The 25,753-nt window shown below is 38.7% G+C and overlaps 1 protein-coding gene across 2 annotated transcripts in view; it reads right to left on the bottom strand.

Moving 5' to 3' along the window:
• The window catches only part of PREX2 (phosphatidylinositol-3,4,5-trisphosphate dependent Rac exchange factor 2), a 279,954-nt gene that overhangs the window by 14,055 nt on the left and 240,146 nt on the right, over nucleotides 1-25,753 (bottom strand). For both annotated transcript variants that reach the window (XM_060115599.1, XM_060115600.1), the window contains one exon: nucleotides 6,059-6,161. In XM_060115599.1, the coding sequence (XP_059971582.1) occupies nucleotides 6,059-6,161 (103 nt within the window). The remainder of the gene's footprint in view (nucleotides 1-6,058; nucleotides 6,162-25,753) is intronic.

Genomic DNA, 25,753 nt, shown 5'->3' with positions numbered 1-25,753 from the left:
CAAGCCACATGGGATGGCAAACAAATAAAACAAATAAAAAACAAATAACAAATAAAATGGAAAACAAATAAAACAAATAAAAAAATTTTTAAAATAACAATAACAAAGTAAAAAATAAAATTAGACTAGGAAACTAACAGATATGTTAGGAAGAATATAAAAATATAGATGAATCAACAACTGGAATGTACAACAGTACCACAATAATAACAAAAGAGGGGGAAGGGAAAAGAAAAAAAAGGGGGGGAAGGCCTTGGCTGTGGAGGGCGGGGTCTAAGCAAGGGTGAGGTTTGGGTGGTGGGCGGGGTGTATACTTAAGACCTTCCGGGCTGGAAAAGGCCCTGGGGGCTGTGGGGGGGTGGCTTAGTCTCAAGAAACAGAAGCGGCCAGGCGTGCCCCCCATCCCTGGTCTCAGAGGGCTGGGGACCTCACCTTGGAGCCTAGCAGGCTCCCTGGGCCCAAGTGGGCGGGGTAAACACCCTCCGTTCTTCTCCCGCTCCTCCTGGAGGGCACCTCCTGCATGCCTCTCTTGATCTCCCCGGCCTCAGAGGCACTGATCCTGTCTGGCCTCCACTTCTCCTCCCCTCTTATTCCCCCCACATCCTACCGGTACATTTGGGGGTTCCTCCTGTCTCCTTGGGCCTCAGGGTCTCCCACCAATGGCCAGCAGGCACCCTAGTTGTGGGGAGACGCTAACTTGGCGTCTTCCCACACCACCCGAATCCCTGGCTCTTTTTTTTTGTGTGTGTGGTACGTGGGCCTCTCACTGTTGTGGCCTCTCCCATTGCAAAGCACAGGCTCCGGATGTGCAGGCTCAGCGGCCATGGCTCACAGGCCCAGCCACTCCACGGCATGTGGGATCTTCCCGGACCGGGGCACAAACCCACGTCCCCTGCATCGGCAGGCGGACTCTCAACCACTGCGCCACCAGGGAAGCCCCTCCCTGGCTCTTTTTAATGGAGAATGATATTTAGAACTCAAGATCTGGACAGTGGGTATGCCCATTACTACTACTGGTGTGTAAATGTTTCTAGGTCTTCTCAGTGGGCTGAGCTAGTTGATTAGTGTAAACGTACTCAAACATCTATATTTTTTTCTACATCTATCTATATCTATGTGTGTGTGTATGTGTGTATGTGTCCATGCATTCAAGCTGACACTTCCAGTTCCAATCCAGTATCCCAGGGTTCATTCTAAATTCCAGGCTTCTCCCTTTCCTTACTTGTAACTTCTTTCTCAGACAGTAAGAAACCTGACTCTCAATATTTACAATATACTTACTTATTTGTTCAGTCCTACCAAAGACATTAACTAGTTTTAGAATCTCTAAATCGTATCCCTGTGAGAAATAGATTTACTAACTGGAGTATGGTATTTTTGTATAATTATTTTTGTCTTTAGTCTCATATTCCATTAAATAATTTCTAGAAAGATTTTTGCTTAAAAGGTTTCAAATAAAATTGAAGCTCATCACGCTGAACAAATCTGCTGGTATACTCCATTTGGAATTCAACCATATAATTCTTCTTATACTTAATATGCCAGCGACTTGCATTTTTACACCTTGCTCATGTTTTCCCTCTACTAAACACCCTCTCTGTCCTTTTCCGTACATGTCTGCATCACATTTATCCTCCAAGGCCCAAATCAATTATCAGTTGGTCATTCACTATATTAGGTACTGTTTTAAATGCATTCAGTATTCAAGCCTCAAAACAACAGTATGAAGCAAGCATTATACCATTATTATCTTTGTCTTAATAATGAGGAAACGAAGCAACAGAGAAGCTAAGTGTCTTGCCTCAAATCATACAGACAGTAAACACTGGAGCTGGGATTCAAGCTGAGGGTGCATGGCCTTAGAATCTGTGCTCTTGGCTACTATCACATATTTACTTTCTGCATGAAGCCTTTTTCTAGTTCTCCTAGGTAGAACGAATTCATTGACTAAACATCACTTAGCATTTAGTCTATACTGGGTATCAATGTAGAAACCAGTGATACCATCATGACATACACTTGGTGCCCCAGCCATTCAGGGGCTCACAGTCCACTTGTTTACTTGTTCCCTGTTTTACGTCCTCATGCACTGAGGTTGTGCACCCCGGAGAGCACTTGCCTGTGGGTGCACCATGATGGCTTGCCCACACATGTCCGCCATGAGGCTAGGCAAGAAGCTCATCGTCCTTGGTCTTTGTTCTTAGTGCTCAGTATAAAGCCCTGATACTGGAGGTCAGGAGACAGAATTCTTCAGAATCCAAATTTTTATTAAAAAGGTCAGAAAAGAATTTGGGGTAGACTTCTACCAAAAAATACTTGGAACATATAATTTAAAGGATAGGAGACTTTAAGCTTATAATGTAAATTAGAGCTTCTACCTCAAACCTTTTTTTTTTTTTTTTTTTGGCCACACTGCGCAGCATGCAGGATCTTAGTTCCCCAACCAGGGATCGAACCCGTGCCTCCTGCATTGAGAGCACGGAGTTTTAACCACTGGACCTCCAGGGAAGTCCTCAAACCATTTATTAATCATATCAGTTGGTTATATAAAAATGCTTCCTAGGATTATTATAATCATTACCCACAAATTGCACGGGGTATAGTATCTTTCCTTTCTTTTATCTTTTCTTCTAACTCAACCAGATAATTAAAACAACTCTATTAAAACTACATACATGAAATCTGTTCATGAAAACTATACAGTTGGCCACCATATTTGTGGGTTTTGCATATGCAGATTCAATCAGCTGTGTCATTGATCCACAGTCTGTCGAATCCGTGGATGTGAATCCATGGACTCAAAACCCGCGGATACGGGGGCCAACTGTATTCATTGTGCTCCTCCACCATTTTATGTAAAGGACTTAAGCATCCAAGGACTTGTTATCTGTAGGGGCTCCTGGAACCAAATCGTGGCAGATATGGAGGGAGGTCTACACTGCAATTAGAAATAAGAACAGTAAATCATGATGAAAAGCTCCTTGTTCTTCAAAAATAAACTAAAGATCTTAGAAAATATTATTCATTAACCAGGTAAACATTCTAACCATTCTGTCTCTGGAAAGCTGAATATAAACGATTAAAAGACAGAAGGGTCAGAAAAGTTAGATTTTTTATTCACACTTGTGTTCGAACTACTCAGATCCCACATGGGTAAGAGTTGGTTTGTAGATTGGATCCCAGCCATTAATCCCACTGCCTGTAACTGCTGAATACTTGAGAGAGGATCGGCCACAGAAGGAATATTGCAAAAATCTCCCCTGGGCACCAGTCCACCCCAATTTCTATGAAGAGAGGACCCGAGGCTCCAAGATCTTTCACAAAGAAGGCAGAAATCAGGTCTTTGTCTGAGAACCACTTGGAGGTGTCATAACTTGGAGCAGAGAAACAAGCAACAAAGGTAGGAAGCTACCCATCCTAAATGGATTTATTAACAAAAAAGAGGAGGGAGTGATAAACACTGAAAAATACTGTAGTTCAGAAATCAACTTACAAACTTCATAAGTTTTCAGTCTTTTAAAATTATACTTTATAAATATATGATATATTAATAACTAATAATTAACTAATAATCATTTATTAGTTAATTAATATACAAATAAATTTTAAAGAGGCTTGAACCAGTTAAATAAGTCATTAAGGCCTAGGTAATATTGTTTTTACTTTTCCCATCTTTATTTTATCTATCTCAGTTTTCAGTTGTAAGAAGTTAAAGGTTTTGATTATTCAAATCCATGTAGTAAGAATGTATATGTAGCCAACTCATAATGACCTCTTTACTTTATTATTCTTAAAAAGATCAATTATCGGGGCTTCCCTGGTGGCACAGTGGTTAAGAATCCGCCTCCCAATGCAGGGGACATGGGTTTGAGTCCCGGTCCGGGAAGATGCCACATGCTGTGGAGCAACTAAGCCCATGCGCTGCAACTACTGAGCCCACGTCCCACAGCTACTGAAGCCCGTGTGCCTAGAGCCCGTGCTCTGCAACAAGAGAGGCTGCCACAATGAGAAGCCCACACACTGCATTGAGGAGTAGCCCCTGCTCGACTCAACTAAAGAAAGCCCGCGCAGAGCAACGAAGACCCAACACAACCAAAAATAAATAAATAAATAAATAAATAACTTTATTAAAAAAGAAAAAAAAGATCAATTATCAGTCTCTTTGTCTTCCCTTGGAGACAGCTCCTCCAAGTCTTACTGCAAATTCACTCTAACAGCAACAGAGTGAAACTGAAAGCTTAATCTCTTGCTGTATGTTTTAGCACCCAAATCCCAACACTGATATGGATAATCACAAGTTTACTTTGATCTACTTTTTAAAACCAAATTTGAATATCTACAAAAAAAAATCCTTCCCAAACCTGCTGCCATTTGCATCTGTATTTGCCCTTTTCTAGCTGAACCACACTGTGTCATGTGCTTCTCACGGATCTGACCTTTACTTAGCAAATCCCTCTTGGACCTTGTGAGATCTTGGTTTTCAATATTCAGCTCTGCAGTTCTCAACCCGAAGCACCAACGTACATGTGCTTGCTCCACCTCATCTCTGCAGACCCCAGGCTGGGTGCTGGCCTCACTCAGGACTGTTTCCATGGATTTTTCTTTTGACTTGGTTGACATTCTATAGTGTAATCTTGGGAGCAAATCCATAGGGATTTATATGTTTGCTTGAGAGTTATACATTAAGTCTTTAGTAAATAAAGCAGACATGATTACAAAAGTGTATCTTAAAAATTAAGTCACTCACTATCACTGGATAATTCAAACCCAATCAGCAAGTAGAGAGATTTGTTAAATCAATTTTCTGAGGTAGCCCTAATAAAAGGTGGCAGAATAAAATATAAAATTGATGTCTTTTAACTTCTTTTGTCTCTCTACTGACTTGTGTTTTTTCTACTAGATTAAGCACATTTTCCTAATAATCGGTACATTAGAGGTTAGTGCATTTTTGTTAGCTTTTTAAAGAATCTTAAGGGTTCAAAACCAAACTACCACACTTAAAATACTACTGAGCTATTGTACAGAAAGTTCAGGGAATTCCCTGGTGGTCCAGTGGTCAGGACTCCGAGCTTTCACTGCTGAGGGTGCGGGTTCAATCCCCAGTCAGGGAACTAAGATCCCGCAAGCCGTGGGGCACAGCCAAAAAAAAGAAAGTTCATTCACTTTGTAAGAGTGTATTCTCACCTATAAGTACTTCAGTGACCTAAAGACAGTCCAAAGGCAGCTCTTCATCTTCTGCAGGAAAATCTGAGGTACGTGCTTTATCTTCAGAATAAGGCACAAACTTCTTAGCATGGTGCAGAAGTCCCTTTGAGATCTCCAGAAGCAAGCAGGGCCCTCGACTCTGTCCTCTTCCTCCTTGCCCCTCCCCCTTCCCCAGTCTATTCCCCAGCCTTCCTAAATCACCTGCGGCTCCCAGAAAATGTCACGTCCTTCTTTTTAAAAATTAATTAAGTTGTTTATTTATTTTTGGCTGCGTTCGGTCTTCGTTGCTGCGTGCGGGCTTTCTCTAGTTGCGGCGTGTGGATTTCTCATTGCAGTGGCTTCTCTTCTTGCAGAGCACGGGCTCTAGAGTGCTGGCTCAGTAGTGTCTCACGGGCTCTAGAGCGCAGTCTCAGTAGTTGTGGCGCACGGGCTTAGTTGTCCTGTGGCATGCGGGAGCTTCCCGGACCAGGGCTGGAACCTGTGTCCCCTGCATTGGCAGGCGGATTCTTAACCACTGCGCCACCAGGGAAGCCCATATGTCCTTCTATCTTGTAGTTTACGCTGCCCCAAATCCACTTCTGTCCATTTGCCTGGCCACCTCCCCTTCTTCCATCAGGTTACCTCTTAGACTTCCCTTTTCTCAGGTTGTCTAAGCTTCTTGGAGAACCCTCAGAAAGATGCCTGTGCGGTCTTCTTCCCCAGGAAACAGTGTTTCTTGTTCACCACTCACTTTCTGAGCCTGGAAAAGTGCCTGCCACATCCAGGTACCTGTCAGATACCTGATAAATGAACCAAGGAACCTTCAAATCCAGGGCGTGAGAAACAACTTCCTAAAATGTGTTGTGAGACTCACCTGCTTCCGCATCACATCTGTAGCCTGCATGATGTAGCAAGGAGGCAGTCCGTGGCTTCTGGCCAGAATGATGGCCTGCTCCAGGGTCACGCTCAAGGTGCACCTGTGGGCAAAGGCAAGGGCAAGTCAAACTCTACCAGTCCCCGTTAAGCTCTTCAAGACATCTGGGGCTGCTAATGAAGGGTGGAACAGTATGCCTCCTGGGAGAAGTACTCATTTTTCCCTGGGTATCTCCCATGCACTCATGAGGTACCCATGTTAATAAACGTCTGTCGTTTTTCTCTTGGTAATCTGTCTTTTGTTACAGGGGTCTCAACTGAGAAGTCAGAAGAGTAGAGGAAAAATTATTTTTCCTCTCCCACATGAATTTCAAAATCAAATAGCACCAGCCAAGTTCAAAACAACTAGACAATAGACCACTGATTTTTCTACACAGAACACTTGTTTAAAAATAGATTATAGAGGTACACTGCTGGGGTCCTAAATTAAGTATTTAAATTGAAAACAAACATGAACTCTGTTGAGGAGAGAGTTTATACACAGAAAATTAAGTAAGCAGAATTATAATAAATTTTATCATCAGATATGAATCTTTATTGGTATTTCATGTAATTTAAAAGAAATGACTTACTAATATCTTTCATTCATGTTTACATATTCATAGTTAATAGAATTATACTGATTTATACCCAATATCTTAGAAAAAAGTGAAATTAATATTCACTAAGGTCAGAATTTTTTTTTAAAAGTGTCTTTCTTGGACCCAATCCAAAAGACTAACATTTTGAAAAGGAAATTTTAATGAGTTATTCAGCAATGTGGTGCCCAGAGCAGCCCCAAAGAAAATTCAGAATTCAGCACCCAAATTCAGTGATTGGTGAGCCTTGGTCCTCTTCCTTCCCTTTAGGGCATTTCTTTTACTTTCTTCTACATTTTTCTCTATAGCAACCCTTAGGGACCTAAGAACCCTCTGTATTTGATAATATTTTCAGGTGCTGGTCTCTGAATTGTTCTTTTAGGGGTACCTTCTGCATACATTCCATAAAAATGTTCGTTACTTTTAGATGTTTTGCCTAACATCTATATTAGTGGATTTTGTTTCACTTCATATTTCTATTTATTAGTATTTTGATTGTTTTTTCTCCATTTTTGCAGTTACCTCTCTGTGGTTTGGTATTTTACAAATGTATTTTTCTAGATCTATTTAGTTTTTCCCTACAAATGAAAGTTCTACAGTGCAATTATATGAGGAATGTCGAACTCATTTATCCCTGGTTGTGAGGCTGTACCACAGAAGCCCAGTACACCTGGTAGATTCAGATACTGATGACTTGCAAAAAAGAGAAACGGATTTAAAACACTACTGCTGTAATTTTAGAAAGAACCTGACGAAATGCAACTTTATTATTACAATAATTGCATTCTAAGGAGAAGCACGATCAGTTCCATTGGCTGTTAAATGACGTGAAAAGCAGCTTCCTCGTTAACATTAACAGAGAACTCTTTAGAAAGCATTAAGAACACATATTCACATGGGCTAAAGTTTTATAATTAACTTCTAGTAGTATACGATGTTTATAAATATTTAATGTACGAGTCTGACAAGAATATAAAATTGTATATTACATGTACCTTCATGCATATGCCAATGCAAGCCTAGAGCTATAATTGACAGTTCATGTTCAAGAAAAATCAAATTTTTACAACGCATTTAATTGTCAGCTAACTCCACACACCACAACCTTTTCCTCCTCCTTAAGGTCTCCTCTACTTCAATTTTAAGTCCTTACTGATCCTAACATTTTAACCAATAAGGCTCATTACACCAGCTGAATGAAGCTAAGAAAAATCTTGATCTTTTTCTAATCATCCTGAAATATGTCCCTGCTTCCTGATAAAGCCTGACTTGCCCTCATCAACTTACAACAAACACTTGCTCATTGTGAAGGACCTTTAACAGGAAGCCTGTAATTTTTATCCATTTTCTTAACCTTTTTAAACTGATTTATTTCTCTCTACTTCAAGCTGTAGTAAACAGCAGTACAGCAGCAAATTATCTGCCAGAGACTTTAAAAGATTTTACTGTAATCTCCTGATCAATCAACGTGGCCCGTAACATGCTCTCGGACAGGGTACCGCAAAGTGTCACACCTTTAGAACCAATCACATGTACATCATCTAATAGAAAAATCTAGCTTAAAATGGATACATAAGTTTTATTTCACCAGCATATCAAGAGAAGATGGCTTCGTCTATACTTGCCTTTTTGTACTAACCACTGTGTATATTCCATTTAGGTCCCACCATTAATTTGAAATTTTTAAAAAGTGAAAAAATTTAAAAGAGACAGCCAGGTCAACAAGAGAAATATTGCCTATTCGATTCACAGTTGATTTATCCAATGGAGGCCTAGTTTTTCCATCGCAGCATCACAGAGTTCCATTCTCCTAAATTAAGCATGTGGAAGAGCGCCAGCACTAAGCCCACAACTCTGCTTCCAATATACCATTATTTGTCTCATAGCTTTTTATCTTCTCTCAACTATCTCAATCTGAATGTCAAATGGAAAAATTCAGCATTTGCAAGAAGCATTTTGATTCTGGCATTCTCTGGAAGACTCCAGATCCAGAGAGTAGCACCTGTTTTTTTTTTTTGTTGTTGTTGTTTGTCTGCTTGTTTGGGGTGCACGGGTCTCTCACTGTTGTGGCCTCTCCCGCTGAGGAGCACAGGCTCCGGACGCACAGGCTCAGCGGCCATGGCTCACGGGCCCAGCCGCTCCGTGGCATGTGGGATCTTCCTGGACCGGGGCACGAACCCATGTCCCCTGCATCGGCAGGCGGACTCTCAACCACTGCACCACTAGGGAAGCCCGCACCTGGTTTTTTGATGGTGCGTAAATGTGTACTCAGGGTCAGGCTTTACAAGAGACCATTTGATTTTATAGGTACTTCTCTGATTACCAGTGAGACTGTTCTGCTAATTCTGGGCAAGAGAATGAAGGAAACAGACCAAAGGCCAGGAATCCTAAGCAAATCCCATTCCATAGGAGATTTCTTATCTGACCTGCGAATTTCCTTTCTAGAACTATCTCTGTTCTCACATTAGGCAGTTAAATTAAAATTTAAATAAATCTACATTTTTACTCCGTCCTGGAAAATATGGGCTCTCAATTGTTCAGCTCCTTCCAGCTGCAATATCATTTTAAAAATTTAGACAATTCTTTCTCTTGGAGTCACAAAAATAAAAAAAATAAAATAAAGGTCACAGTGTAGAATTTGTCCTTCATAAAAAGGCAAATATAACATATACACTGAGGAAAGTTGTTCCATGATTTTAGTAATAAGACATCCCAAGTAACAGCTCTGCTTAGGGTATACTCCTGAGAACGTGTACTTGACAGGGCTGCAAAATTATGCAGAAATTGTGCATTTCCTCATAGAAAGAAAAAAGGAAAGGGTCAATACACCTGTGCTTAGAATGAATAAATCTTCTTGACATATTTCATATTAAAAATAGATCCTACATCACTCAGGGACTTAGCATAGTTTTAATATGATAAATGTAACCTGTGGCCAATGGGTCCAATTTAATTTGAAAAGCACTTTGATTTAGCAATGCTATGGAAGAGTCACAAAGAGGTAACTTTCTATTCATCCACTCATTCAACAAATTATTTTTGAGTGTCTACTTTGTAACTACAAGTACCATTAAGTGCTGGCAGAAGTAGATTTCCTTTCAAGCTAAAATCGTTGAGTTTCAGAGTCCCCTTTTCATAGGATCCTTAGCAACCTGTTCACATAGTCATATGCTTTTACAAATTTGCAAAAGCCAAATGTTTTGACTGCAAATGGTTATGACTGCTGTCTTTTTATGTCCCAACTTTCCTCTGTCATGTTCTGCAATGTTCAAATGGCCATAGTTCTTTCTGGAACTGAGCTAAAGTAAGTAGAATTAGGGGTCCATTTAGGCTAAGTTTACTGGGACCTATGGATATGATTCACAGTCACTTATAGTTAGGTTATTACAATATCCTAGTGTAGGAATGGACTCCAGAGTATTCCTACTGCGCATTGTACAGACTCACCCAAGGTTGGAAAGGATGTGCAGGGCCCAAGGCTGTAATGCAATGTGTTCATATCCTGGTGCACCCAGGACTGTGTGTGGTGCAGGAGAAACAAGGTTGGAATGTATACAGCCAGAAGCTACTCTGTGGAATATTCTTCCATACATTATGGTCCTCATGCAAAAGAACCTTATGGAGGTTTTCATATTTGACAACAATTTTTAAATTTAAAATAATGTTGATGTTGAAATGTGTTGTCAATTCTTCCACAAGATTATGATGTTATTAGATTATGATAATTACATGAAGTTCATGACAAACTTTCACCAACATCTCCTTTATAAATTGGGGTTTGGTTGAAATATAGTTCACATGACTATCATTTGGCACTTGCTAATATGAATCTCTGTGATTTTTATTTCATATGTTTGTCCCAACTGATCCTAGAACATCCAGTATCAACTTTATTTTGTGTCGAACTGTAGAGTTTAGGGTCAGGAAAAGCATGTGAAATGGTCTCCTGTTTGCCAGTCCTATTTCTCGATGCCAGGGGACTGCAATGAGCAACAGCCAACACCCCCTCCCTCCCTCCCTCAACCCAGTCTCACTGGAGAGACAAAGCTTAGTTTTCCTAAATTGGTTTAAATGCAACATATTGTATTTCAACCGTTTATTAACTCATATCTATTATACTACATTCAGTTCACTTTTAAGACTGCAATTCTTATTTGAAGCAGGTTATGTGTTAATCTTTTCATAAAAACATGTTAATCTTTTCCTTTAGGATGACTCATCACATTTCTATAATAAATTAGATAAAAGATTCTCCAAATGCGAGGACCTTCTACATATTTGGTCATTTACCATGATCACAGACAAAAACACCAGTTTTACTTTAATCACAATTTAAAACCTCCAGAGCTCTAAAGCCTCATTTAATGTTGATTCGAACAGTACTGAACAAGGAAGCCAATCTCCCAAGGGTTGAAGTGCATCAAATTGAACACTTGGGGAGATGCATCATCCCTTTTGGGCCACCAGGGTGATGCAGTAACTCACAGTGAAACTGACATGGCAAACCAGAACAACGGTATGTTTATGGCTTTGAGCTGTGGATTTCTTTGCTGACTTTCAGCACGTTCACTGCCAGGAACTCTGATGTTCTGCCTGGCAGCTAACCATATTGTTCTCTCTTGGGTGGTCCCAAACTTTGTTATTAATAGTGGAGGAGGGGCATTCAGATCCTAATTATAAACTGACACCTTAAATGAAACACATGAAAAACTAGTGTAATGATGATCTCTGAATTTGTAGCCACAATAATTTGCCTTAAATTCACATTATGTAGATGTTGAAGTGAAAAACAAGAAAACTTAAAAGGTAATTAAAGAGAGAAAAATGCCATCTTTCACAAGGGATACTTTGCTTTTATTTCTCCATATTTTAAAAATTGAGAATGAGACTGAATATTACTTTGAAAATGTCTATTGTATCCCTCAATAATGTTACATACTCAATTACCAGTAAGAACTGTGCCCCAAAACAAACCCCACTGGAGTCACTGAATTTAGGGATACATGTTTCAACTTAAAAAGTTACTTGAGCAGTGATTTTTTCATTCTTTTGTGCCATAATAATAGAATTGAGGCACTTGGATAAGTTATGTTCAGTTTTTTGTGTGTGCTAGCGCAGTATAATTAGCAGGATAATTTCCTGTTAGAAAAATATGATAAATGGAAGACACACACCCACAGCTGAAAGGCGTATGTTGGGGTTTCCGAGTTTAAAGGACCATATGCCAAACAATGGTTTTGATCTGCTCTGGAAAAGGCAACATTAGACATGTCCCCTAACAATCTATATAAACTGGCTAAGTATTTCAATATTTACTTCAATATTTCATTTGGAATTATTTGCATTCATATACAGGTTAATTTGATTTTGTGCTAGATGAATATAAAGTGAAATAAATATTTAACCATTCTGAAATCAGTGAGTTTTGCCCCACTGTAGAATTCCACCCAATGATCAGAGTCTTGATTTTGTTTTTTAGCTCTGGATTTCCATGTGTATTGCCTCATTTTCACCATCCTTTCTAACTGTGATACTGCCTTTAGTCGCAAAAATAAGAGGGAAAAAATTCTCTTAGGGAAAAATGCATGGCTCAGAATCTACGTATAAAGACAGCCTGAAGACCCTATTCTTTGATGACATTCTTCCCATGAATTATTTGTCTTTATATAGTTACAGCTGTTTATATTTAGAATCTTACAGATTTAGATCTTAAAACGTAAAATCAATTCCCCCGTATTGTATTAATTAAAAGCCAGGTCCATTATCCTTGTTCAAGTGACTGTCACTAATAAGTTATTAGGAATCTAATCAGCCGTGGTTCTCCAGGATACTTTATTAAGCTGAAGTTACCTGGGCAGCATTCAAATTTTGGAGAGGACAATAATGACTATTTCAATCCCAAGAGAACAAAGCAGGTGAAATAGCTGGAACATCAGCAGATACTACTGCTATTTGCCCACCACTCTTTCATACCCAGAAGCTTTTTATGACAGATGGAAGCCTGTGATCACCTGGTCTTAAGCACTCTGCAGCATCATCTGAACTTCAGTCCTACAGAGCCTAAGGCAAACTAGTTTCAACAATCTTTGAACTAAAGACACATTTTCTCCCTGTTGGAAAAAATGTAAATGATTCTGCTCAGTTTCCAAATATTTTTACTTCTTCCTTGTGCTTTTCTCATAATCCCATTTAATCAGACAGTAAAAACAAAAAACAAGCAGTTGTAGGAAATATCTGAGTGAGAGATTCTCCATTAACATTTTTAAAAATTTAATCTAAATGTTAAACTTCTTGAAATGTGCTACCAAGTTACTATAATTTAAAGTGTCTGATGAGTTAGTTCTTAGAAACATTGTTTAAAAGACACTGTGTAGTAATGGGTATAGCAAGTACGGTGCAATCCCAGATCCTCATATTTACTGAGTTTTAAATATTAAGTGCCAGCATTCAAAGAAATAAGAAAGTTGTTAGAAGAAGTAAGATGCAGAAATTATCTAATTCCTTAAAGGTGTATTGTGCGATATTTTTAGTGTCTTCAACCTTCCCATTTTTGCAAAGCCTTCCCAAAGGAAGAAGATGTGGTCGAGATTAAAATTATTGCTTTCCTAAAATCTTTGTCTAGTCTTTTATGATGACCCCGTTTCACCTCCAAACTGAGATATAAGCTTCCAAGCCGTTCAAACCAAACTCATCAATTACAAGAGATTAATGTATGTGCGGCAGGTCCACGTGCTAATATACCTACTCTAGCACCTTTCACAATGATTAATTTCATATTTCTTACTATCCCTCAAACCTCTCCTCTCTGGCTGCACTGCTAGTATCAACTCTTGCCTAGATTGGTGCAACCTGGCTCAGACTCTTCTTGTCTTGCCTCTTCCCACTATTCATCAAAGGCGATCTTTTAAAAATGCAGATGAAAATGCAAGCATTTCAATGGCTTTCCACTTCATAACTTGAAATACAAAGTCTTCACAATATGGTCTCTGATTTTCCTTACTTCTACTCCATGCTTCAACTATACTGTTCACAGTTCTCTGAAGTCACCTCCTCTCACAGTTCTCATATGTTGCTCTCTTCCTGATATGATCTCAGATGCCCTGGTTTGGGTCACATATCATGCCTCTGGTCATGCTATATTATGCTTGTCTGAAAGGTGTAGGGATGAAGAATACAGGCATTAGAGGCACACTTCCTAAGCTGGATCTTAAATTTGCTAATAAACTCTGTGACTCTGGGCAAGTTAACTTAAGCTACTGAAACTGTTTCCTCATCTGTAAATTGAGTTTAATGATAGTACGCACCTCAGAGTGTTGTCTTCAGGATTACAGGAAATAATTCATATCTAGTACTTAGCACAGGACATAGCATGTAGTACATTCTCAACAAATGTTAGCAATTTTCATTAATATTACTACACCACCACCAATAGGCCAGACTAGTGTCTGTATTGATTGTAACCTTCCTAGACCCTAGCATACTTCCTAGCAGGATTAAGTAAGCATTCAATATACAGTTATTGAAAAGAAATGACATGAATTCCTAATTCATGCCCACCGTATTATACGTAACTCCTAAAAGATACAATTCATTTCTTTATACTCTACATTGCCATCTATTTGTTCAAGAAGTGTTCATTTATTAAATAAATTTGGTAAAGTAATAAATGAACTGTAGAGACAATAAATTTTAGTAAAAGAACAATCACAGATTCCCCTACAACTTCTAAATGGTATATAGCTTTTCTTTCATGAACAATGACTTGCATTTCCCTTTCTCAGGATTTAATCACTGCTCGTACCATGGCTTCTGATGAACAACTCTCAATGAGTTTTGTTAATGCTTGGAAATTATGTATTATAATATATTGATTCATTATTCTTACATTAATTCTATTAATTAACGCTTATTCGCTCATCAAAATGGTCTATGTATCATTTACCTATTTTCCAGGTTCAGAAGAATACATTTGGAACCCTTGCAGAATCAATTCTTTAACACTGTCAAAATGACATGTTATATATGCTTAGCCTCTCCTGTAGTTTCAAACACATGTGTTCATTTCTTTGAGTCACCTCATTAAAAAACCCAATCCTTTGGCTCTCTTTCTCCTATTGTCCATATTAAAGTAAACTGGTGCCACACAGTATGGCTGGCTGGCTGGCTTCCCAATGTGGTCCTCTTGTCAAGACCTCAGAATTGTTGCGAGAGCAAGGACCTCTTACTACCCTAGTTTGGGGTAGCACAGTGCATGCCCCATAGCAGTGCTCCATAAATAACTCCTCTGTCCTTCAATGAATGAATGCACAAACAAATGCCAGCACCTGATTCTTTCCAAGTCCTAAGTACTTGTCGTTATTCTAACACATACTCTTGATTTTTGACACGAGGGAAGAAGACTTCCTATCCTTGAATTCAAGGGGATCCCGTTCTGTTGTTCTTGAACAACTTTCTACAAGCTATCAATGGAGGATTCTAAAAATAAGCTCCAACAGGGTCCAGTGCTTTGTGTATTCTACTTCTTATAGGTCAGAGGAGTGAATTCATGTTTTTCATACTCTTCTTACATCCTATTGTGACTCATCACTGTGATTTCTCCAGCTTTACTGAGGCATAATTGACATATAACACTGTGTTGGTTAAAGTTGTGTATGTTGACTTGATACACTTACATGGTGCAAGACGATTACCACTATAGTTAGCTAACACCTCCATCACACAATTACCACTTCTTTTTTGTGATTGAGAACATTAAGACCTACTCTCTTAGCAACCACTGTGATTTTGTTTTACATACAAGGTTTCCCTATTTTAGTAGGTATGATCTAGTCATTTTAAACAGATTCATTTCATATCTGTACCTCTGCAATGAGAAGATGCATTCACCACCAGAAACACAGATGAAGATAGAAACAACTGAGTGTACACTATTGCCAGGTCCTGCAGTAGATGTTTTCACATATATTACTCACTTAATCTTCATGCCACCTTTTGCAAAAAGAAATTATTATTCCCATTCCACCAATAAATCTCTGAGAGACCATGATGGAATCACGGCCACACAGTAAATAACAGGATTCAAAACCAGTTTTCTAATTCAAAACCCAGAGCTCTTTCCATTATACCAAAATCACATCACATAGATCACTGCTTTTAGAGAACCCCAACTCCCCACATCCATAATTCAACAGTCCCAATCTTGGTCTCAGCATTGCATGCTAAATGCACTGTTTTGGTAGAGACTAATACAGCCAGACCAAACGACTTCACTACGAATGTAGACCTCATGGTACTGAAATGTGTTCGTGGTTAAAAAGAAACTAGATTTGAAACCTGCTGGACAGTTCTATCGACTGTAAAGCAATCCCATAGTAAAAATAAACTGAAGGAAGATTGCGTTCCTTCTCTACTACAGATGTGCATTTTTCTATATAAAATGCACTGTGCTGGGTAAGGCGTGTTCATTCCTGCAGTGATCTCATTTATTCTGGTTTCTAATTACTTCTAACTACTGAGCACAGGGCACCACTGTGAAAAGTATATTGACCATTAGAAGGAAGCGCCCGACTGAAGAAACTAATTGTTGACTGTTGCAGGGTTTTATTTTCCCTGCTTCCTTTCATTACCTCACACGGAGGAAGAACTATCCATCTGAGGGCTAAGGCAGTCCGTTAAATAGGAATCAATGCCAAAGTGGCCGTTATGGCTCAACACAGGCAGAGTGTCTGCACAAAGAATATGGGAAGGACCTCTGCTGATCGATCGTGTCCAACTTGGTCACCCTGAGCAATGTGTTTGTGATAAATGAAAAGCTTGAGAAAACTGCCACCAGTCAGCAGGGACTTCAAAAACCCAATACCTCTGTCCTTGTTCCCCTATAACAGAGAAGGCACTTTTTTTTTTTTTGCGGTATGCAGGCCTCTCACTGTTGTGGCCCCTCTCGCTGCAGAGCACAGGCTCCGGACCGGACGCACAGGCTCAGCGGCCATGGCTCACGGGTCCAGCTGCTCCGCGGCATGTGGGATCTTCCCGGACCGGGGCACGAACCCGTGTCCCCTGCATCGGCAGGTGGACTCTCAACCACTCCGCCACCAGGGAAGCCCAAGAGAAGGCACTTTTCTTAATGAAACATGGAAATACTCTTTCGTGAAAAAAGGGCAAACAGTTATTTGTTTTCAAAAATACAGAATTCACTTATAGACACGTATGCATGGATAATAAAATATTAAATATTTACATTCTCCCTTTAGGAGAATTTGAATGGCGGTCTAACAAGAGGTGCAATCCAAAAGCCAGTGATCATTCAGGCAAGTTTCCAGTACATTTTATAGATATAACTTCCGGGTGTCTATTGATAATTTCAACATTATTGTTTGACTCCTGTCAAAGAGATAGTACTGATGAAATCTTCCCATGACTGTACTAACTCCTATGTCTCATAGTCTGGAGCTGAAAGACAAGGGGTTAATGAGTATTTGAAAAAAAAAGCAAAGAGACGGCAAGCAGAGACGGGCACCATGGAAAACAACTGAACACAATGGAAAAGCAACGGGCAACAGCTGGAGAGAGATCCTGGCAGCAGCAGCAGAGCCAAACTGAATACGCGGTTCACTGCATATATCTTAGGGCAAAAAATAAATCACATTTAAGGGGCACGTTTTCAGCATTGCACAGGGAATTAGCCATGAAATTCCCATTAAAGATAACAGGACTTTCTACTGCAACTTTCAACACATTCTAGGAAAGTTCTCAGTGTCTAGCTTTAAACCTAGGCTTCAAAAACATTCCACATCCCTCATTCCCTTCTCTTCAAGCACATTAGGGTGTGTTTTTCTTTGACACGTCTCACTGCTGAGGTGAGCACAGAGGTAACTGAAGCCCTTTGGGGATGGGTAATTGAGCCCTTAGGGGCTAGAGGAGGTATCTGCTCGGCTGAAAATGTGTATGAATATGAAACATCTGTGTAAGGTAGGACTCTACCACAGTCACCAGGGTTGCATCTGCTCCTCCGCATTTTAAATTCTTCAGCCTGGACTCTTTCACCGATTGGTTTTATTTCTGTTTCATGGTTCTGGAATTTAACTGAATAGGTCGGGTGCCTATCCCAGCTACCCGAAGTTCGTCAACACTCCCTCTCTAGTTCATCTCTTCTTTTGGCTGTCTGACTTTTGTCCTTACTCCTTGTAGGTTCTTTGATGACTCCAATACTGAAGGGGTGTCCAGTATGCGATTTTCATCTGTTTCCCCCATCCTTTGACACTGTACCATAATTGTCTTCTCTTTGACCTGTTTATCCAAGATACTAAATAGATTTGTTTGAGTATTTTTCACTCCTTTCTCGTGGATCCTACAGTGTTTTATCCTGAGGCTCCACGGGTGCACAGAGGACAGGGCAGTGGAGAACCAGGGAAGATTAATACTCTCTCTACACTCCCTGGTGATTTTTTCTCACCTTCCACAACGGGCAGCCAATTATTCTTTGCTTACGCTTCTGTGCCTTTTCTTGGAATACCTTTTCCCTGCTCCTAACACCTGGTTTGTTCCCAGAAAATTCCTAGCAGTGTTTTTCCATTACCCCTTGAGATTACATATATATGTTATTACTTATTGTTATTATACCCATTTGTACTCATATATACTTCTAGTCCTTGCTGACCATGAATCCATCGAAGTACATCCCCACATAGGTACATTGTGAGCATCTAAAACTGAACATGTAACAGATTAATTCAACATCCCTCTCCCCAGTCCCCTCAAAGACAAATGCATATTCCCCGCCCCCGCCCCCGCCCCGCCACCATGGCGTCCTCCCTCCCCAAATCTTTCCCAGCTGGAATCATCAGAAACTCTCCCTCTCCCCTGCTTTCTATTCCTCACCAGTTCGTCTAGTTCTGTTTACTGCCTTTTCATACCTTTCACATCTGTCTTTTCCCTTCTAACCTCTGTGCCAATACTTTAGTTTTGGATCTCATCATGTCACTGTACTCCTGTAAAATCCTAGCTGTCTCCCTGCCTCTATCCTTGTCCCATCATAGCCCACGGTACTGATCTTTATTTTTAAAGTATTTTTTAAAACATCTAATCATGTTATTCTTCTGCTGAAAACCTTTCATTGGCTTCCCAGGGCCTCTAGGAGGGAGTCCCAAACCCTTAACCCAGCAGGCAGGGCCGTCCATGCTCCAACTCCTGTCTTTCTTGCTCCTTCCTTCTCACTGCTTCCTTCTCGTTTCACGGCCCAGAAACAGCCAGCTCTTTATTGTGACCTCCGGCCCCGTCGTACACTATTTCACACCTCGATATTGTATTTTCATACTATTCCTTTACACGGAACGTCCTTCTCCATTTCCGTCACCTGGTAAACACTATTCACGCTGTAAAACCTATAACAGGTGTTACATTCCTTCCTTCCTGCTTAACAGGATTTAAATCTCACTCCGAGGTATTCCTCCGAGGACGTTAGATGACCTATTGCCAATTGAAAATTAACACCTTAGAGGCAGAAATTGCCGCTTCCTCTCTTCAACTTCCTCCACACCACCTGCTCTCCTGCTCTAGGTCATAGAGAAAAAGAGGCAGTTCGGAAAGTGCTGGCAAACGGACCGTTTATACTGGTGAGATACCCATAATCCTTCCCTCCCTCTGGAGGACAGAAAATCTGGCTTATGTCATTTATTAGAGCACTTACAAACCCACTAGCATTGAAGCCCTCAGGAACAGATCCTAGAGAATGACTGGTATTTTACTTTGCTTTAAATATCATTTTGCAGGTTTAGGAAAAACAATAACTTCAGTTTCTTTAGAAGAAACTTTGAAGAATCATGCCCTATTGAACGCTTTTTAAAGTCAATTCTATCAATACATTTATCACTTTTAAATAGCTACATTTTAAAAATGTAAATATTTAAATTTTACTAATAGTAAAATTGTTTCACAAAAACAGATGAAATATCACTCCAAATTACGTATTTAGATTATTTTATCAAGATATGTTTAAGGTGCCTAGAATTTTCCAATCTTAATGATAGGAGGTAATAATGTATAAGCTCTGGCTTTATATGTACTTAAATTAAAGCATGTCTGGCCCATGATTACTGGCTGGCAGACCTAGAAACCGTTGCAATAAGAAGGGACTCTCATTATTACTGTGTTGTTCTTCTTTCATAGTAAACTAATGAAAACAATGAACATTTTAAAACAGAATAATTTAATGCACTAGTTTATCAAGATTCATATCAATTGCAAAGAAAAATCTAAGCAAGAAAACAAATATAATAGTAAATCTGGCCACCTACCTCTTCAGAGTAGAGAACTTTTATAAAAGATAATGAAACAAGGTAAAAGAATGAAACTTATATTTGAAATATCTGATTTCTTCCCATAATTTTAAGATAATAAACTTATTTATCTGTTTGTTTAAATTAACATAAATCGTGGAGTTTTATTTGCCTACTTTACAACTCAGTATAATTGGAAAATCTGGGTTCACTTTTCTTTTTTCCCCCCAGCTTTACTGAGGTATAATTGACAATTAAATATGGTATAAATTTAAAGTATACAACCTGTTGATGTGATATACATATACATTGTGAAATATTCATCACAATCAAGCTAATTAACATATCCATCACCTCACATAGTTACCATTGTCTTTTTCTTTTCTTTTTTGGTGGTGAAAACACTTAAGATCTACCCTCCTAGCAAATGTCAAGTATATAATACAGTATTATTAAGTATAGCTGCATTGTTGTTATGTCACATCTCCGGAATTATTCACCTTGCATAATTGAAACTTTGTACCCTTTGACCAACTGTCTCCCCGTTTTCCCCTTCTCCCAGTCCCTGGTAACCACAATTCTATTCTCTGCTTCTATGAGTTTGGCAGAGTCATTAAGATTTATACTTATAGCATGAGTAGGATATATTCTGTCTTTCTCCCAGAGCCCCATTATTATAACATCTTATTTTTTCTCTTCTAAAGATTAGTACACAATTTTATATTTTCATTTTTGAGGTTTTTTTGGTTTTCATTCATTAATGATTTTATTAGATATCAAACAAATGAGAATGGTTGCATTGATCATAATCAAATTATAACTGTTAAAGAAAAATAATCAAAACTGAAGCCATATCTAATAACAATTTTAAACACCACCTCTGTCATTGCTACTACTACCTTTATATAAAAGAAGTATTTTAGACTAATGTGTTTCAGATTCCTGACTATATGAGCATAATTTTAGGACTTCTTATTGAGAATGTACAGTATCCTGGCATCATGAATTGGCAGTTTCTTTTGTTCTATTTAGCCATCTTTCTGGAGATTTAAAATTCAAGATTTCCACTAATCTTGCTGCTAATCTTCCAAGTCATTTTTGGACAGAAAAATAAATGGATACATTTCGAACCTACATTTGCTTATTGCAGTAATTTATTTTTGCCCTCCCATCCTAGAGTCTAACCTACATATGGAAATCCCCGGAGTAAATCCACTCCTCTTACTTGATGTGTTTTTGGCTGCACAGAGGAGAAAGATGCAGCTTCATCATCTGCCCTGTTAGGACTCTGATTACCTAAGCCAGGTTACCTTGAGTACTCTACTTTTATAAGATTCTGCATTTCCTTAATCTGGGCCTATTTGTCCATTTGTCCTTTGATGCCATGGTGATGACAGAATAAAATATTGCTAAGAAAGAGTCCTTAAGTGTCAAACAAAAGTGGTTTTTAAAATTGTTAATTGATAGTTACCTAAAAAAATGTTTTTTTTTAAATTGCTTATATGAACCAAGAATCACTACACTATTTATCTTCATTTGAAATGAAAACTGTTTCATTAACTGTTTCATTGGTAATACATATTTCCCTTTAGCTGTTTTTATATTTTAACTCCTGGATTTCACTTTTCTAACAAACGCTTATAATCACAATTTGGGTCCTATACTATGGTCAGGTGATAGGTTTTGTAAGTTTCTGCTGGAAGAGGGATGATTCTGAGAATTCAACCACCCTCTGTAATCCTGTCCAATGTGAAAAAATGTCTCAATTTCTAAACAACCAACTAAGAAATGCATTTTGGAAATATACCCTTTTAAATTAGAAACTTCACATTATATAGTTTATTAGTTCCTAAAATTTTATATGTTAAATGAGTTTCTACAATGTATAAAAGGAAAAGCAGTCCAACTCTGGAATACATAGATGGCAGCCAGCTTGATGTTCATCATCATTATGCTTTTTAATAATGAGAACAGGCTGACCTTGCCACAGACTGTTTCCTCCTCACACCTGTGTGGGGTTCAAAACAACGTGATTATAATGCTGCTGTTACAGGTGCTGTTGAACCCCTGACACAGTGAGCCCCTCCTGGCCCTGCTGTTCACATCCCTCACAGGTGACTGAACACCAAGTATATTAGCTAATGCAGGACCTTGTTTCCCGGAAGAGACTCAGCCTCACAACAAAACATAAAGATAAAAGGGAATTTATGTGTACAGATCTCCAAGGTTTTGGTACTAAGACATCACAGGTGAGTCAGACATGAAGCTTGTGTTCAAATCACTCCGCCCTCCTGCAGGACCATCCCAGGACTCCGACACTGCTGAAAATCCATTATTAACAGATACAAAGAGTACGTGTACAAAAAGTCCCTGGAACAGGTCCTTAAAGGGAAACACTGTGATTCCAGAGTCCTTCCCCTCACTAGAAATTTTCCCGACATAACCTTTCAGGTAGCCTCTGGAAATTTCCACCTACTGTTTCCACTGGTGAAGGAAGCAGAAGCAAATGTAGTGCGAAGAATATGGCATCTCTGTTTTTGGATGTGATAAGACTCATGCTTAGGTTTTACAACATTTGCAGCACGCTAATTCATAACAGTTAAAGGCAAACAGTTGGCTATTAGGCAGCGATAGGAATAAAGAAGCAAAACCAAATGAAATACTGCAGTGAATGGAAGGACGCTGCAGTAGGAAATAAAAGGGAAATTTAGAGCCCATGTAGCACCCTTGTGGATCTGCAGCAAATAACTGCATGGAACAAAGGAGAACGTTAAAAGCCACGGTGCTGATTCAATGCTTTACAAACTTTCAAACTGGCAAAAAATAATTTTGCCTAAAAAGCAGATATAGGGACAATATAAAGCATGACTCTTTGTGGGAAAGACAATTCAAAAGATATTCAAATGTTTGTATTTGTTAATCAAAGAAGTATAAATTAAAGCACTGATGAAATACAATATCGTTGTACACGTGGTAGAGAAGCACGATAGATAAATGGGTTCTAACACCCTCTGTAACACCATATTTACAAGGTAAAGATGGCAAACAACTATCTAACCTTCTGTTGGGTTTTTACAAGGACAATCCTTTTGGGAACTTAAATAATAATATATTAACCGAAGAGGTTTAAGCTCTTTGACGCACTGATTGCATCTGGAGGATATTTTTGTTTACTTTTAGCTTAGTGGAAAATAAAATTGAAATTTGAACAGCTACATAAAGATGTCTCTCTGCATTAAGGGCAGTAGAGAAAGAAGATAAACCACTAAATTAATAGTTTAGTAAACTGTGGTGTATCAAGTGGCTAGAATATTATGTAGCAAATAAAAGTGATCATGGGAAAGTCTGTGTGGACATTTTAGGTAGATAGGTAAATAGATATTATGAGCATAAAGCAGATTATTAAACTATACTAATAAAACTATGATCAGATGTATGTTGTTTGATAGAAGGTGCAAGAGATGATTCAAAATGAAAATGAAAGAAGGCAGGTCAGGATAGGAAATTTTGGAAAATTTCCATTTATTAAACTACCTTTTGATATCATGTATACTGTTTAAAAGGCAAAAATCCTGATCTTAAAAAAAGACAATTTTCTTTCACTATTCAATAGTAATGGAGATAGTTAATGTAAGTAAATGACTGAGGAAAGTGTGTGCAGGAAAGTTCATCAGCAGAATTGTAATGCACATAAAGCACTGCCCCAGGAAAGAGAATTTAATAAACAAAGCTGGGCTAAACGCTATGAAAAGATTTTAATAATTCATCCTGAATTCTATTCCTCCTAATCTTGCATTCACTGTTGTATGCCACCCTGCCATCTAATTCAGGTTGGCATTAAAACGTCTAAACATTAATGCTAATTAAATCTGCCTTTTCATTCTGAAATCACATTCTTCTCTTTAATGTCAAACATAGGCCATATAACTCTATACTTTAAAAAATGTTAGATTCCCTTTTTTGGTGAATAAAATCAGAAAAGGCAGGAAGCTGATTATCTAATGTGGATACCATATTGTTAACCATTTCTCATCTTAATTTTAAAAGCAAATGGTAAAATAGCCTGTGTAGTATTTATTCTGATTCATATTATGAACTTCTCCCCTTCGCCAGAACCTGAGGGTAAATAAACCTCCACGTTCAATGTTTAGTGTAAATGTGGATCTACTTGGGTTCCTTTCTAGCTGTCTGAATTATAATTACTAAAGAATTGTTTTAGGAACGGTCTTATGTGAGATTTCTGATTCCAATATAAATTAGCACACATTTTATCACCATGAAAAACCTGACCATAGCCTTCCCTGAAAGACTAAAGATAATGTTAAACTCCTATTTTATTCTGCATAATAGAAAAATAAAACCGTACTATTTTCAAATAGTTTTAACCTTAATTTCGGCATCTGTCATGGGGAATTTGTGCCTACACCTCAGTAAATGTCTCTGAAATGAACTAACTAAAGCCATATTTATTTTGAACTGTGGAAATGGAAAGTCAAAATACTTTGAAATTTCAATGTTATTTGTGATTCCAACACACCAATCAATGAATACAGCAATTATAAAATGGTTGTGGAACATAGATCTGTTTCTCCTACCCATCAGTAGTTAAATTCTAAAACTGTTCATGGGACACCTCAGAGAATAATTTGGGCAATTTGGTCACAGTTCTAGGATGAAATGGCAAATAAAAAAAAAATTTTTTTTTTTTGGTCTCACCATGTGGCTTTCGAGATCTTAGTTCCCCGACCAGGGATCGAACCCAGGCTCCCTGCACTGGAAGCACAGAGTACTAACCACTGGACTGCCAGGGAATTCCATTAAATGGCAAATTTAACTGCATTAACTTCCAGTAAATTCATGTGGAGATAAGAGCGTATGCTTGTAGTTCGAAGCCTGGAGTGTCCCTTGGTTGTCACAGTCCTCAGATAACTATGACCCTGCACCAGAGTAGGATAAGAACATTAATCAAGGGGATGACACTTTGCCAAGGCCACAGTGGCCACTGTGCTGGTCCTTGAGCACATCATGCTGGTCCCCATCGGGCTCCCACATTTGTACTATGCTCCCTAGATGGAATGCTCTTTCTCTGAGATATCTGCATAACTCACTCCTTCATTCCACACAGGTCTCTAATGAAATTTCCTCCATGCAAGGTGCCCACCCTTCATCCCATCTTGTCCCTTTTTACCTCTCTGACTTCTGTTCTTTTCTGTATTTATTCCACCTACTACATTACTCATTTATTTGTTTACTTGATCATCTGTTTCACCCCAACATGATTTACATTATATGAGAGAAGGGAGGGTTTTTTTTCAGTGCTTTATCCCAGCAACTAGAACGGTGCTGGCACATAAACAGTGCTCAACGCATATTAACTGAGTCACTGAATAATAAATGAATGAATGGGAACAGGATGAATGAATATGACTGATCAGAGGGAGAGAGCTTTTCTCTGCTAGTAAAACAAATGATGAAATAATATTTTACTCATTTAGTTGCAGATGATATTTCAATTAAGCTCTTAGTAAGCTTGCAATAGAGCACAAAGTACACAGCAATTAAAATAAAGCAGAAAACTCTGTACATTGTGTCACCCACAAAAATTTAATTCTCCTTTTAGAGAAATAAAGTCTTGTCACACTTCATAAGCAAGGACATGCTGTGTAGGACCTGTAAACTAGAATTCAGGCACATCAAGTCAAATGGAATGTCACAGATGAGAATCTGCTGATTTGAACTTTCTCCCTCTTTCTACCTCTTTAAAACCCTGACCCATAGGGGCTT

This window comes from Mesoplodon densirostris, chromosome 13 (assembly GCF_025265405.1).
Source record: "Mesoplodon densirostris isolate mMesDen1 chromosome 13, mMesDen1 primary haplotype, whole genome shotgun sequence".
Lineage (NCBI taxonomy): Eukaryota > Metazoa > Chordata > Mammalia > Artiodactyla > Ziphiidae > Mesoplodon > Mesoplodon densirostris.
The sequence above is the reverse complement of the archived record's forward strand: the minus strand, read 5'-3'. Positions and strand labels throughout refer to the sequence as shown.